The 16,647-nt window shown below is 54.2% G+C and overlaps 1 protein-coding gene across 1 annotated transcript; it reads right to left on the reverse strand.

Annotated features, from left to right (window-relative positions):
* Positions 1 to 960: 960 nt before the first annotated feature.
* On the reverse strand, positions 961 to 8,779 carry MATN1 (matrilin 1). The gene is made up of 8 exons (XM_060003315.1): positions 8,689 to 8,779; positions 6,623 to 6,969; positions 5,285 to 5,507; positions 4,203 to 4,328; positions 3,317 to 3,733; positions 2,598 to 2,750; positions 1,635 to 1,715; positions 961 to 1,010 (listed from the first exon to the last, which is right to left on the reverse strand). Exons 1-8 carry the CDS (start codon positions 8,777 to 8,779, stop codon positions 961 to 963), a joined length of 1,488 nt encoding a protein of 495 aa, XP_059859298.1.
* Positions 8,780 to 16,647: the final 7,868 nt, after the last annotated feature.

Below are 16,647 nucleotides of genomic sequence, written 5' to 3' on the forward strand. Positions count from 1 at the left end.
CCCGAGTACCGCAAAAAAAAAAAAAAAAAAGAAATGGGAGAGTATCTGTCCCATAGGCCACCATCTCCCCACCGCCTGACACAGGGCACGTGCTCTGTGTTTGCTGTCTGCATGAATAAACGAATGAATGAATGGTGGATGGCCCTATCCGGTGCCTTTTTCTTTTGATGTCTCACAGTCCTGGATTCAAGCCCTGTCTCTCCAACTGACTCACTGCCGAGCAAGTCATCTTATCACTCAGGAACTCAGCTTTCCCATCTGTAAAATGGGGACAACTCAAGTCTGTTCTGGGTAAGGTTGCTGGGAGGATGAAATGAGACCTCATCAAGGAATTTGTAACTGAAAAGGCAGAACAAACGTGAGCCAGGTTGGGAGCAGTGGCCCTCATCCCCGTTACCACCACTATTGCCATCCTGCGACCATCCCCATCACCCAACACCCTCACGGTCCTTCTTCCTGCTCCCCAAATAACCACACTGCCACTGGCCCCATTCAGTGCTTAAGTTAAGTCACATTTAATGGTTTTTTGAAGGGGAATAGAGAAATCAGAAAAGAGATTACAGCGCTCTCAGTCAAGAAAGGGTGAACTAAAAAATATGGGAATATATTAAGCTTTTGATTGAAAAAATGCAAACGCAGTTCCTCCCACACTCACCCCTGTGTTCTCACTCATGCTTTCAGACACACACCCAGCCTCAGGCGCGCGCACACACACACACTCACACACACACTCCCAAACATGCACACGCTCCCTGCACACACACTCAAACACGCACTCCCCCCAGGCTCGCAGGGTGGGAGAGGGAGAGACCTGGTGCCGCCCCAGGGCCCCACCCTTCCCAAGCCCGCCTCGCTGAAATGGCAAAGCTAGACTAAACTCAGGCTCTAGGGGACACACACTGGGCTCTGTGAGCTGCACTGGGGGCAGGGAGATGGAGAGGTCGTGGGGGACAGGTAGCCTTAGACGATTCTGTTCTCCAGGATGGCCAGCCGCTTACTCACAGCTTCCAGTGGACTGGGAGTTAAGGAGATGTGTAGGTTGGCCAGAGCAGGGCAGTGACGGAGTGGCACCTGCACTCAGGGCCCCCCTTCCAGGACTTTCTCTCACTTCCCCCTCATAGCGTGTGCTCCCCCCAATGTCAAAACTTATCCATCCACAGCCCTCAGAATGGTGCTTTCCAAAAACAAGCAAGCAGTTACAGTGAGCCCGGAAAGCCCAGCGCTGTCCAGTTGCAGGTGTAGGCCTGCTGGGTCCCCACCTAGTTCTGCCTGAGCCAGGGGAGCTGTGAGGGCTCCAGCCCCATCTGAGTGGAGACTGGTGGGTAGTCATGTCACCGAGAGCTTGAGCAATGGAAGTCCGTGGGCACCATGTTTTCCTGAGCGTGTCCAGGACTCTGTGTGTGTCCAGTCTACAGCTTGGTTCCTGCCTTTGCTTTGGCAGGGTCAGTATCAAAGCCGGGGCCAGCCTACCTGGCCAGGATCCAGCCCGTCTTCAGCAGGAGGCAGGCAAGGAGGAGCCTGCCCCATCACACCACACAAGGGGCACGGCTTTCTCCTCTCCCGACAGGGACCTCCCCTCGCCTCCCCCTCCCCTCCCCCTCCCTCTCCCTGCAGCAGCCTCTGGAAAAGGATATGCTTCCTGGTCAGGGCCTGCAGCAGCCCCTCCACTTTGGTCCGGAATTTCACGATGGACTCGCAGGCACACAGGTCTTCCTCTGGGGTGGACAGAAAGTAGGGAAAGAGAAAGAGGATGGTGAGTGGTTGCCTGCCAGAAAGGCGGGTGGTCACTGCCCAAGGCCAGGACTAGGGTGTCTTGGGGGAGTGTGGGGCCTAGGAGATGCGAGAAGGCAGAGAGACACGTGAAATTCTTAAGACAGAGTTCCTAGGAATGATGGAGGGGGGACGATCCCTGAATGTCTTCCTGCTCCCTCAAAGCCCTGATAAAGAACTCCAATATTAGCTTCCCCACGCTGGTCACCTACTATGCAAAGGACACTGTCATCAGGGGCCTCTAGGTCATCATGGTGACTCCTCACCCCGATTCTTTGGGGTTGAAGTCATTAACCCCATTTTACAAATGAAGAACTTGAGAAGGAAAACAACTTGCCCTATGGCCAACAGCTAGTTAGTGTCAACAAACATGCAAACCCAGGCGTGTCTGGCTCTGGAATCCATACTCTTTACCACTGGGAACCAGCTGGCAAGGTCACCGGGGAGGATCAGGGGAGGAAGCACGGTTCAAATCCTGGTTCCTCCAGTTATTAAGTGGTTCCACCCCTCTGACCTTGGCTTTCCTGTCTGTAAAATGGACATAACAATATTCCTACCAAATAGGATTAAATGATTCATATTTGGAGTGCACTGAGAAGAGTGCCACATGTGTAAGAGCATTCAATATACAGTTGCTGGTTGTTAAAGTCTGACTGGCCAGGCTTCCTCCTGATTCTGCCAACTCATGATGCCACCCCAGCTCCCGTTTTCCCCACCCACATCCAGTCCAGGATGGTTACACACACACACACACACACACACACACACACACCCCTCCCAGAGCCCCACCTGCTCCTCCCATCAACACAATTTCTGGCCTCACTCACCCACGCAGATCTTCTTCTGCAACTTCTTGCCAATCTGGTTGATGGTCTTGAAGTCAGCCGTGTAGAAATAGTGCTCTGCCACGGGCTCCGAGGCAATTTCCCTCAGCTCATCCTCCACAGCGTTGCCCACACCCACAGCAAACATCTTAAAGCCTGCCAAGAGGAACAAGATGATTAGCAGTGGCAATAGGGACAGGCAGCCATAACTGAGCCTCCCAGGGAATCCCCAGGCAATCAACAGCAGACACCTCCTGGTGGCAGATGCTGGAATTGCAGGTACAATGATTGAGGAAATCAACATCTGTTGAGCTTCTACCATATATCAGACTCGTACTGACTGTACTGGGAACTTTGCAATCTCATGTAACCCTAATAACCATCCATCTGGTGGTTATTATTATTCTCACTTAATAGGTGATAAAACTCAGGCTTGTCCCAAAGTGGGGTTGCCTGCCAACAGTTGGTATGTTCTTGGGAACATTCAACTATAAAAGTTCCAAGCCTCACCTACCAAAGGACCATCAAGCCAGCCACTTACTTTTCTGGGACCTCAGTTTTCTCATTAGTATAAAAAACAGCTGGACAAACCAATCCCTCCTCATTCACACTGAATCTGGGTTTAGGGCACTCATCAGAACAGACATAAGATAAACTATAGTTGAGCTGTTCCATGTGTACCCCTGGCCACTGGTGGTGTTCAGGGTTCAGACAGCACCTACCAAGGTCCTTGGCTTTCTTGGCAGCATCATTAATGTAGTCCTGGCTCCGGCCATCAGTGAAGACAATGCCCACCTTCTGGGCACCAGGCCTGGCCCCGCTGGACACACTGAAGGAATTGTCGATGAGGTACTTGAGGGCAGCCCCGGTCATGGTGCCCTTCTCCATGTAGGACATGTTCCGCACAGCTGCCTTGATGTCCTTCTTGGTGTGGAAGCGGCCCAGCGGGAACTCCTGGCGCACAGAGCTTGAGTACTGTACCAGCCCCACTTGGGCCAGCTTGTCCGACACATCCAGCGTGTCCACAATCTGGTTGATGAACTTCTTCACCAGCTCAAAGTTCTCTGGCCGCACACTCTTGGATCCATCAATTAGGAAAACCAGGTCAGTAGCCGAACTGCCACTTCCACCGCTGCAGCCTGGTGGGGGGGGGCAGGATAGGAAGGCAGGGGAGTGATGCTCAAGTTCATAGTCATTCATCACAGCCACTGGCTGGGTACGCACCACACCCAAGATCTGTACGGAGGATCATCCCATTTGGTCCTCAAAACTTCCTCTGTGAAGCCTAGGTTCCTGGCCCCCGTGTTACAGCATTGAAACCCGAAGCTCTAAAAGCTGTTAAATCAGACAGCTCAGAAGTAGTGGCACCAAGATGTGAACTCAAGACTATGTAACTCCTTCCACCATATTAAACCTACCACCCACTGTGACGGAAGGAGGGACAGTAGTGAGAAGAGAACTGCTGACGCCAAACTCTAGAAGGCATCTATTGCAGATTGGTCCAGAGGCCAAGTACAGAGAGGCTCAGGTGGGCTTCCTGGGGAGGGGCCAAGGCCCCGTCCCCTGCCCGCCACCTTCCCCAGGCTTGCCTGTGTCCGGCCCACTGACCATTGCAGGTCTTGCCATCACTGTTCAGGGTGAAGCCCTCACGGCAGGCGCAAGTGTAGGAGCCCGGGGAGCTGAGGCACATCTGCTCGCAGTCATGGTCGCCTGTGGCGCACAGGTCTGACACCACTGTGGGGACAAGAGGAGACTCAGAATCTCATGGTCACGGGGCCTCGGACATCTTGGCAAGGTTGGCCCCTCAACACGCTCAGGGAAACTGAGGCCCCCGACTGGATGGGGTCCCAGACCCTCAGCCCAGGGCCAGAATCACTGCAGCAGTGCTGACATCCCCAGAGAAGGTGATATTGCGGATAATAAGCTAAAACTTCCCGCTAAAAATGTAGAGGCCAAAGAGGCGGGGCCTTTAATCCCCTTTGTTCACTTTTGTATTCCAAGTGTCGAGAACAACACGTGCAGCAGTGAACACAGCACAAAGAAGATGCTCAACAAACACTTGTTAGATACCACGTACTGAGCATTGTACTGTGCATGGAATTCTCACAGTCAGACTCATACTCTTCCTAGGCCCGCCCCGTGCCAGAGACCCACCTCTCCTCTGCAAAAGACTCTGAACTTTCTCCTGCCCAATGCCCAGGCCCCTCAGACCCTTCCACATCACAGAAGACTCTGGCACCCCAATACCCCACACCCCCCACACACCCCCACCCCCTCTACCCCCCCGCTCCCCACACACACACACACTCCCCCCCACCCCCACCCCTGTCCAAATAGCACAGGTGTTTTTAGGCCCTCCCCTTACTGGCTTCTGGCCCCTCCTTGGTCCCTGCCAGTACTCTACCACGAAAAGGACTTCTTTTTGGTATCGCCTTTCCCCAACTCCCTTAACCCCAGGCAGGGGACAGCCCCCAGATCAGGCGGCTCTGAGCCCTGGCCCCGGCCCCGAGGTTGGCTCTGTCTCAGTCCCTGCCCCCATATAGGGCACCTCCAGCCCAGGCCCCGCCCCCACGCTGCCGCTCTAAGCCACGCCCATTTTCTGGCCCCGCCCAGACACCGGTATACACCCCCACACACACCTCACTCCCCCAGCACCCCTCCCAGCCTGGTCCATCCCCCGCCCCACGCACAGCAGAAGGCCTCCTGGAACTTCTTGGACAGCTTCTCGATGACGCTGTAGCTCTCCACGTAGTCCACGTGCTCGTCCTGAGGCTCGCTGGCGATCTGCTGCAGCGTGGCCTTGTCCACACGGCCTACGCCGATGGCGAACAGCTCGATGCCACTGGCCCGGGCCCGCGCAGACACGTCCCGCACGCTGTCCTGGGGCCTCCCGTCCGTCACCACGATGACCACCTGCGATACACACGCGGGGCGTGTGTGAGGACCCGACCTCCCTCCCCGCGCTGGGTGGGCCGCTTGGCCCTCCAGTAAACCCTTAGGATGGTTGGCATAAGAGGAGGTTGACCCAGAAGGGCGGAGTGGCTAGCCCAGGTCACACAGCTAGTCGGCAGCAGGTGGATCTGGCCCCTCACCAACACCAGGGTTTGGGCCTAGGGAAAAGAACCTGGATAGCGGAGGAGGCAACAGGTTTTCTCTGACTGAGAGACGTGGCTGAGCTGTTCTCTAATCTGACTATGGGCTCTGGGTGTCTCCTCCCTCGGACATGACCGCCTGAGGGCAGAGCCTCGTCTGCCCTGTCAAACGAGGGCCTCTGACAGCCAGGCCCAACCTGCGCTCAACACCGTACAGTTCTACCCTTTGGCCACCAGAGGGAGGCAGAGGCTACGGAATGGCAGTTTTTCCTCCGGTCTGGACATTTTCTCCCGTATACCCTGGGAAGGTTGTTCCCACATTGATGCCCAAGGAATGAAGGAAGATGCTGCCTTTTCTCCCTCCATTCCCCAAGATACTACCTGCCCTTTCCTAAGAGGAAAACACTCTTCCCCTCCCACAAGGCACCTGTGTGCCGTACCCCAGAAAGGGTAACAGGAGGGGACCCTGGTGCTGAGCCGGCCCTCATCACCCCCTGCCGGAGCCTGCCCTGAAGTTGGGTCCTCACAGCTCTGCTGGAGTCTGAGACTCGGCATCCAGCCCCCTTAGCTGCTTTTCTCCTTCTGACCTGGGTCTGCTTCTGATTCCTGAGTCCCCACCCCTGGCCCAGATGCCCAACCCCTTGGATTGGGTCTTGGTGAGCTGACAGGCCTGGGTTAGAAATGCAGCTCCATGAGGCACAGCTCACCTTCCTGAGCCCCTGTTCTTTCATCTGGATAAAGGGGGTGTAGTGAGGCCCACCTGAGAAGGTTCATGGTAAGAAGCCCGGAAGGGGCAGCATTATTTTTAATATCATTACTCTGGGGCCCCTGGGGAGCAGCCTTGCACAATCTCTTCCCCTCCAGAGGCCTAGGCTCCTGGCACTGAAAACCTAGCTCTTCACTGTCACCTGCTGCCACGTTCCCGTGAGTCCCCACCTTGCTGATGTCCGGTGAGCTGGGGCGACCGCCCTCAGCATCGCTTAAGGCCTTGGTGATGGCGAACTGGATGGCCAGGCCCGTCATGGTGCCTGTGGACAGCGGCTGGATGCGGCGCACGGCCTGCAGCAGCATGGCCTTGGAACCGTGGGCCCGCAGCGGGAACTCCTGCTTCACGGAGCTGGCGTAGTTGACCACGCCCACGCGGGTGGCATTGGGCCCCACGTCCAGTGACTCGATGACCTGGGACAGGAACACCTTCACCTTCTCAAACTCCACCGGCCGCACGCTGCGCGAGCTGTCGATGACGAACACCAGGTCTATGGGCCGGGTCCGGCAGAGGTGCCCTGGGAGGCGGCAGAGGTCAGGAGGATGGACCAGAGACACTCAAGACAAAGGAGCAGCGCACCAGCAGCTACTTAGGTCTGGACGTGAGGCCCCAGGCAGAGTAGACCAGACCCGAACCAGGCTGGCTGGGTCCTATCATCAGGTGGGGACGCTGGAGCAAGCAACTTGCCAGAGGTTGCTCAGCCCGTGGGAAAGACAGAGGCTCGAATGGTGCCCTCACCTCTCTGAGCCTCAGTTTCCTTTCTGTACAATGAGCAGGTGGTCCCTTCCTTACAGGATCCTTTGAGGACAAGCAAAAAGGCACGTAGGGTGCCAGCACAGGGCTGGGCATGCAGGGTGTTCAGGGGGCAGCAAAGGAGAAGACAGCTTTCATGTCTCAGGTTTCAGCCCAGAGTGGCTACCGCCAACAAGGGGCAGCTCTTTCCCCTGGCTGGGCAGGAGGGCCCTGAGGGTGGGCCCTCGGGCGGGCGTGGCCTTGAAGGCCAACGCAGCACCTGTCAACATGGCCTCTTTCATCTGAGCATTAAAGCAAATCAGCAAAGCGGACCCAGTTTGCGTCGATCTGCCAGCTGGTGTCCAAGAGCAGGAGAACAGGCAGGAGTTCCTACCGGCCACCTTGGCAGCCTGACCAAATGGGCCCCCAAGACACACTCCCAAGGAGCGATGTCTTCCCAGACAGCCTGGGAGGCAGCACCATGTGCTAGGTGGTACACAGAGCCCGAGTGAGGTAGACAGGGGTCCGAAGCCCAGCTCAGCCACTCTGTGGCCCTGGGCAGATCATTGCACCTTTGAAGCTTCACTTTTCTCATCTGTCTGGGGGGAAGAATAGGCCTAATGCCTGGTGGTATCACCGGCCTGGACCTGCAGCCTGGTGGGACTTAGTACAAAGGCCAGCCCCCTCCGTCCCACATTGAGTCTGAGCTGCTCCCAAACAGGGATGCAGGAAGAAGAATCAGGAAAGGCAAGGTGTACGGGACTGTCCCAGCCCCCAGCCACAGTGCCCTAGGCCCGGGTGTCAGAGGTCCTCAAGGAACCTCAGAAATCACCTTGCCGCTGGCTCCCCAGTCTCTACTAGCTGAGGCTACAAATGGGTAAACTGAGGCCCAGAGAGGGTGAGGGAACTGGCAGTGGATCAGGAGCCCAGGGGCTGAGGCTTTCTCGCTCTGTGGTCTTAGACGGGTCCTCTCCTCTCTGGCCTCTTTTTCCCCATCTGTACAGGAGGAGTTGGGCATTCTAGGATTCTGTGTCCAAGGCTGAAACTCAGTGGGGTACAGCCCATGGGGAGGCCAATCGGGAATCTGCTGGAAGGGCTGGTGGAAGGGGGAACCCCTTCTTGGCCACCCCCACGTCTGCACTTATTGGAGAGCCGTGAGCTCAGCCCTGGGCCTGGTGCAGCCCCAGATGTCAGCAGGCTCTCTGGGTAGCGTCTGCCCTTGGTGACCCAGAAGACCGAGGGCCCTGCAGTTTGCGTGGTCCCTGAGGACAGCCTGGGAGCTGCAAAGCCCAGAGAGAGGCTCAGAGAACCCCACTCATGTCCCTGGAAAGAACAGACAGGGTCACCCTGCCCTAGCCCTTGTGACTGTCACCATCTCTGTCTGCTCCTGGGTCAGCCTGCAGGCCACCCCTGCCTCCCTGCCCCCCTATCCCCATCCTGGATCCCACTTAGGCTCTGTCTGTCTCTGTGCCCGGTGTCCCCCGCCTCACATGGGCCCCCTCACCTCTGGACAGGGGCGCAAGGCCAGGTACGCGTGGGGCCTGCAGCAGCAGCAGGCCGCAGAGCACGAGGCAGGGGCCACAGAGTGCCCTCATGGTTCTGGCAGCGCGGGCAGTATCGGCGCAGTGGTGGGGACCAGTGGGGGCCAGGTCTTATCAAGCTCGCTGCCTGCCCAGACGGCCCCCCACTGACGTGGGGCGGCCCCCTTCGGGGGGCGGGGCCGGGCTGAATGGAGGTATGTGTGCCAGGGAGGGAGGGAGCCGCCCGGCCTGGGCTCCGGAGGCCCCTCTGACCACAAGGGCTCCTTTGCCTGCAGGAGCTGCAGCTGGAATCCAGGAAATCTCAGGTGGGTGGAGGGTGGCTCCTCCAGGGCGCAGAGCCTGCGCTGGCCCGAAGTTGCCACTCCCAGCCCAGGGAGACCTGAGTGCAGCGGCCTCGCTCCCCTGCACTGCCCGCACCCTCATCCCGCAGCCACGCTTTTCTCGCCCCTACCGTTCCAACCCCAGTCTCCCCGTTGGCCTCCGCTGCCTCTCCACACACGCCCTGCTCTCCAGCCGCGCCTGGATTCTGAGCTCTCCTCAAGCCTTTGTATACGCAGGACCATCTACCCATAATGCCCTTTCCTCCCGATCACTCTCTGCCTAACCATCTTGCAAGGTCGTATCGGGGTGAACGTGTACCCGAGCCCCTAGTATGTGGGGGGCAGTAGGGAAAGTGGTTGAAAGCTCAGACTTAGGAGCCAGGTGGCCTGGGTTGGCTTTGTACTGCCTGTGTGACTGTAGGCAGGTTACTTCACCTCTCTGTGCCTCAGATTCCTCATCTGGAAACACCGGGAGGGGTTGATTGGAAGAGCAGACTTATATGAACCATCTCACTGAATTCTCTTGACAGCCCTGTGAGGCAACCGGTATTATTACTCTCACTTCCCAGGTGAGGAACTGAAAAACAGTTTTGAAGTAACTTGTCTAAAGTGCAGCTCAGTGTCAGTGCCAGGAAAGGTCCCCAAACCAGTATTCTCAGCCACCCTGCTTGCACGGGTAAAGCTTGCACGGGAGGGGCCTTCTCCATGCCCACCTCTCCCGTGGCTCCCCTGGGGTTAGGACCCCCTCCCTGTGCTTCCGTGCCTTGACCATTTCATCCATGAGTGGGTAAGTGTCTGACTGATTCATCTCTGCGTCTGGGACCAGCCCAGGGTCTGCACAGAGGAGGCAAAAATAAGGCTTGTAAGTAAAGGAGTATAATCAGGAAGGGTCCCCACCATTGCATCTGGGTCCAGTAGTTGATGGGATAGAGCAGAGAGAGCATGGGCTTGGCCATCTGAGAGAACCACGTTCAAATGCACTTCTGCTGCTCACCAGCTGGGTGACCTGGAGCTGGTGACTTAGCCTCTCTGAGCCTCAGCTTGTTGCCGCACAAGATGATAAGGGAATGGTAGCTCTTGTCTTGCCTGCCTCACTGGAACCCTGTGAGGAGTCGATGAGAGGACGGAAGCGGAGATTGGGGACTGAAAGTTTATCATCTTTTGGGAGGTATAATCGCTAATACTTAAGGCCTGTGACTTCACTCTGTATAAATTATACCTCAATAAAAGGAAGTGTACAGATGCTTTTTAAAAAGTGATTGCCGGGCACAGCTGATCCAACAAACATTGTCACAATCTTCAGCGGTGATGATGATAACAGTCCCTTCCATGTGTGACATGGCACAGTCACTCGCTCTATCACCCTGTCTCCTTTGTTCCCCCAACAAACCGCTGCGGTCAGCAGATCCAACTGTATTAGCCCATTTGTCAGATGAGGAAACTGAGGCCCAGAGGGGTTCGTGACTTGCCTGAAGCCACCCAGCCTGTTTAGGGGCAGAGCCAAGCTTAGAAATCAGGTCTCATTCCCCTTTGCCCCTATTTAGAGAGCAAGGAAGTTAAAAGCATTTCCCTCTGAGTTTTCCCATTTTCATTTCATTTTTTCACAATTCACAGGCCTCCCCAGTTCCAAAAACCAGTTGAAATGGATTTCTTTTCTTCTCTGCAACTTGAAAGTCTAATTCTCTTCTCCAGAGATGCCACAGGGTGTGGTCATTGTGGCCCTTATCACTTCCCCAAATTGTGTTATGAATGTGGTATCTGGCCCCCACCCCCACCCTTGCCCCAGAGGATGTCAGCTCCCTCCCAGCAGGGGGCTTGTCTGTCTCATCACCAGTAAACCCCCCAGACCCAGCTTGGTGCCTATCACAGGGTATCTGGTGAGCAAATGAAGAAATGAATTAAAAGAAGGAAGTAATGATGAACTGGGTCCATTTCCATGTTAACCATCAAAGGTCAGGCTGGGGTCGGTGATGGTGACCAATGGCGAGAGAGGCACGGTGCCCGCCCCCCACTCCCCTGCTGAAGGTAGACGAGCAGAACGTGAGCTGGAGTCTCCTAGCCCACCACCCCTCTCCCCAGTGGACAGAACTGTGTCCGGAGCTCAGGGTACAAAGCCCTCTTGGCCAGGGCAGCAGCTGGGCCCATGAAACAGCTCTTTCAGCTCTGTCTCTGAATGGCAGGTCTATGGGCTCCTCAGAGGAACAGAAGCGCCTTTTCTGTGTCACTTTGCTTATTAACAGAGCCACAGAAACTGCTACAGGTAAGTTTTCAGGAACAGAGATGGGTTCCCCCCAAAGGGGCAGTTTTAACATTCCATAGTGGGAGTGGGGGCTTGGTGGGGAGGAGACCTGGAAGTTGAGTATATACATTGAGGAAAGAAAATAAATATTTGTGTTTTGAAAATGTGAAACATTTTACCCCAGGAATCAAAATCGGGAACAGTGTGGCCGGTATTAGCCAAGGAGAAAAACCGCGCTGAGGGGCCTCCATTAAGGCAGCTCACAGGCGGCCGCCAGCTACACAGGCGGCCGTGAAGCGCTCCCCCTGTTCCCTCCTTGTTTTCACACACCTCGGGTTTCCAGAAACTTAAAGACTTTAGTGTTTTATCCAAGAGAGAGGTTTTGTGATCCATTGAGAGGCCCCTGGGCACAGTGTGGGTCAGGAGAAAGCACACAGGACTCCCCCTCCTGTGCCCCAAGCTCAGCTCTTTTCCTGAAGAGCAAACCTGGGTATCTCTCGATGCAGGGCAGTCCAGGGCTGCCTGTCCCCTAGACCTTCCAAACCATCATCACCGTTTGCTAGATCCACATATACCTTTACTATTTTTTGAATTAATCTTTCTAACATTAAACCAACTCACTTTTGGACAAAAATTTCTCCTCTTTCTTATTTGAAACAACAGCCGTGAAATCGCTGGTTTGATGTACCGATGACATACTTATTCCAAAATGCCTTCAGATAAATTCAAAACTAATTAAACTTAACTTTTTCTTCCACGTATCACCGAAATTATCTTGCTTTCTGTCAGTGGTGCTCATGCCAGACATTGAGGAATCCTATGAAGTGAAAAAGTTTTGGAATCAGACAGAGCTGCGTTTGAGCCCCCGTTCTGTCACCTGCCAGCTCTGTTGACATCAGATGAATCCCCTCACTTTTCTGCTCTTTAGTTCTATGTCTATAAAGTGGGGGTCTCAATGCCGATGTCAGAGGATGGTGGAGAACGCAAGGTACTGAGTGCCGCATCCACGCTTACTGCTTTCGCAATGCCTTCTTGTATTAATCAGCGTAGAAGAGGCCAAGTTACTGCAGCAAGCAAGCCCTTGGATCACAATGGCTCAACACAAGGGTCTGTTTCTCTCCTGTGACACAGCCCAGCGCTAGACAGGACCTCCCCAAAGCTGCCTCTCTCTTGGTAGCCCATCATTTCCACATCCTTTGTCTCCAGACACATGGACAAGAGAGAGAAAAGGAGCACACATCACCTGACTCCACCTGGGGATGGAATGACTCCAAGGGGTGGGATGTGGGTGTTTAGCGAGAAGGACGTGCTCCATCACGCTTCCCAAGGAAAAACAGCTTCTGTTGGCCTTATATCACCTCTAGATGAAACTTCAAATTTAGCTGGGCATTTAAGGTCCTTCAAAATCTGTTTCTTGACACCTTTTCCAGGCCGTTGCCAGTCTCTCTCCCTCCCCCCACCATCCCCCTCTCTTCTCTGCCACAGAATGAGTCACTCCCTCCTCCTCTTCTCTCACTGAACATTTTTATTGGCTTTTATCCCTTCTCTGCCTCACTTCCCCACTCACTCTACTTCCTGGGACCACCTCCCAAATAAACAACCTGTACCCAAGTTCATGTCTCAGGATCTGCTTTGGGGGGAACTTAAGCTAAGCGAAGGTAAAGCTTTGGGGTCCAAGATGAGGATGCCTTTGGGGCCGTCCTGGGGGTCGGGAAGAACAGGACCCCAACAGGTGGGGAAGGGGAGGGCCAGGAAGGGAGGTGCCCCTACAGGACCCCAAGGGCAGCTAGGATCTGCGGGGCATGAAGCAGAATCCTCATTCACTGCATCTGCAAGTCACTCTCTGTTTTATACTTCCTTCCGTTACCCGCAAACTGTCGATAGTTTGGTTAAGGTGGTTCAAAAGAAAATGCAGATTCCCAGGATCCTTCCCAGACCCAGTGAGTCTGTATTTCTGAGGTGCTTCTGATGTAACTAAACCACCAATCTCACCCAACCTCCCATACGAAACATAAAGTCTCTCTCTGGAAAGCTGTCGTCCAGCCTATGGTGTTCAGCCTCTTGGATGGGGAGCTTGGTGCTTCCCAGAGTATTTTCCATCCGGCTCTGAGAGCGAGCCAGTCTCCCGGTATACCATGTTCAACGACCTGAAGATCATGGCCACACCCCCACTAAGCTGATTCTTCCCGAATGAAAACGTCCTCACATCCTACAACCATCCTTTACAACACATGGATTTCAGCCCATGACCAGTGGCATTTCAATTTGTCTCTCCCCCTCCTAAAAATGTGAGCTCTGAATTTAATATAACGCTCTGGCTCACAGAACAGAATATATTTTCTCTCCCAATTTCTAAGGTACCTAACTTCCCTTTGTGTTGCCTGAAATCCCTGCTGTTGTCCCCTCAGCCTCAACACAGAGCCTCTGGAGACCTGAGAAGACCACTTGAGGTTGTGTAAACAATGGTTGGCTTACCTGTTTCATCTTTCAGAACTCTGGACGTACACTGACCAAGACTTCAGACGTACAGGATTGTCGGTGCTGCCGTCACTTAGATGTTGAAGGACGAACAATAAAACTTCCTCCAAATCGGGAAGGGGCGCTACATTCTTTTTCCATTGCTATGTAACAAATGACCACAAACGTAGCAGCTTAAACACAGCACAAATATAGCCCCTCATGGCTCCCGAAGGTCAGAAGTCTGGGTTCTCTGCTCAGTGCCTCGCAAGGCTGAAATCAAGCTGTAATCAAGGCTGGGCCTTGTTCTTTTCTGGAGCTGAGGATCCTCATTCAAGCTAACACGGTGGTTGGAAGAATTCATTGCCTTGCGGTTGTCAGACTGAACTCCCTCCCCACCTCTGCTTGCAGGCTGTTACCCAGGGGCCACTCAGCACCCAGGGGTCACCCGACAGTCCTTGTCATGTGCTCTCCCCCAAGGCCTCTCACGCGTCACATCTCTCCCATGCCAAACCTCCTCTTTCTGAAGAGCCCAGTCCCTTTTAAGGGATCAACGGATCAGGTCAGTTTCACCCAGAATAATCTCCCTTTCTCAAAGTCAACTTACCAGCTAACATAACCCAATCCCAGGAGTGACTGTCCCATCAGAGTCCCAGGCTCCGTCCACACTCGAGGGGAGAGAACTAGACAAGGTCATAGGTCATTGGAGGCTTCTTAGAATTCTGCCCACCCGGTGGTATATATAGGCATAGAACAAGGGGAGGGAGGGAAGAGGACAGGGGATTGACAAGGAAATACAACATTTTTATAATACAAGTGAATCTACAAAGACAGAAACAGACTCACAATCATAGAAAACAAACTTGTGACTACCAAAGAGGAAAGGGAGGGGGCGGGGGGAGGGATTATGCGATTAAAAGATACACACGACCATATATAAAATAGATAAACAACAACGATTTACCGTATAACACAGGGAATATTAGCACAATATTGTAAATCAGATCTACTTCAAAAAAAATCTGATTCAAAAATGGACAGAGGCAGTAAATACACATTTTTTCAAAGAAGACACACAAATGGCCAACAGATACCTGAAAAGATGCTCAACATCACTATCAGAGAAATGCAAATCAAACCACAAGACGTCTCCTCACACTCGTTAAAATGACCATCATTAAAAAGACAAGGTAAAGCAAGCATGGGTGAGAACGTGGAGAAAAGGGGATCCTTGTTCCCTGTTTGCCTGTTGGGGGAAATGTAGATCATTTCAGCCACTACGTAAAACAGGATGACGATTTCTCAAAAAATTAAAAATCGATTTGGAACTTTATGCTACAACAAGGCCACTTCTAGACATATATCTAAAAAGATAAAAACTGTATCTCGGGGGCTTCCCTGGTGGCGCAGTGGTTGAGAGTCCGCCTGCCGATGCGGGGGACACGGGTTCGTGCCCCGGTCCGGGAAGATCCCACATGCCGCGGAGCGGCTGGGCCCGTGAGCCATGGCCGCTGAGCCTGCGCGTCCGGAGCCTGTGCTCTGCAGCGGGAGAGGCCACAACAGTGAGAGGCCCGCGTACCGCAAAAAAAAAAACTGGATCTCAGAAAGGAAGAAAGAAAGAAATACAGCATTTTTTAGTTCAGGAAAAGTTGCTTCAGGGTCAGTAGGGGGGGGACTAGGTGATAATTACACCAAAACTACGCCTGGTGGTTACTGAGTCTGTAGGTCCTTCCGCCTCCGGTGCCTTCAGCGACGGAGGCTGCTGGGGCAGCACCCTGTGGAGTCTGACCACCTGAGAGCAAGGTCTGGCCCTGTTCTCACTCGCAGAGTGACCATGGGCAACCGAGAGATGTTACAGTGTCAAGGTTGTTCCACCTACAGCCTCCATAAGGACACCCATCGCCAGGAACATCTAGATCTTTCCTTCCCACACTCTCCCTACGACAACTGCCGTCACCTCTCAGGGCAGAGGAGCTGGGAAGGTGCACGGTGATGTCCCTGGCAGGTTCCTGTTCCTTCCACTGTCCCACCTGAAGCCCCTTAGAACACCTTGGCTTTTCCCCAAACCCTCTGACAGGAGCTCAGCTCCACCTACATGTAAAATTTCAGCAGCTTGGCCCTGGCAAGGTCAAGGCTGAAAGAATTATGGTGTTGTAAGCTGTGAGTTATCAGAGGGGAGACTCCCAGGCTGGACTCACCCTCTGACCTGTGGTCGCGTCTCCAGGCCTTTGCCAAGGTTGCCTCCCTGCCTGGACTGTCCCCCCAGCACGTGGAACAGAGGAAGCTGCAAGGTCAGTGTCCTGCTTAACCACCTGGGCCGGGGAGACGGCAGCAAAACTGTTTACCAGATGGACTCTATTTGTTTAAGGCTGCGGCTCCCTCGTGCTGGCCGCTCCCTGCCAAGCCCACTGCCTATTGAAACGCCCTTGTGGCTAATGAGGCCCGCTTCCTCCGGGAGTCCCAGGGGAGAGGCTGGAATATGAGCGCCAGCTCCCAGACAGCCCATCCAGGTGGGCAGTGGGAGCCCATCCAGGTGGGCAGTGGGAGGGGCCTGTGGCCTCAGAGACCCACAGGAGCAGCTTCTCACACCAAGCGTAGGTGTTCTCACACCCCCCGGGCCCAGCTTCCTTTAACCTGGGACTTAAAACTTGAGTCTTTAAGACTTAAAACTATTTCATTGCAAATTGGAGATTTCATTGCCTGATTGGACGTGAATCCCTGGTCTCCCCAAAGTCAGCAGAGACCTCACAAAATGGAGAATTTGCCCATAAATCCAGGACAAGGCTTCTTCATCCGCCATGCGGGTATCATCCCCACCGCCCGCGGGGCTGTTGCAGTGTAGCTGTGCTGTCCAGATTTATGGCCCCTTCAGGCCACAGCCTCTGTGTATGTGAACCACTCTCTCT

Source organism: Delphinus delphis, chromosome 1 (genome assembly GCF_949987515.2).
Source record: "Delphinus delphis chromosome 1, mDelDel1.2, whole genome shotgun sequence".
NCBI lineage: Eukaryota > Metazoa > Chordata > Mammalia > Artiodactyla > Delphinidae > Delphinus > Delphinus delphis.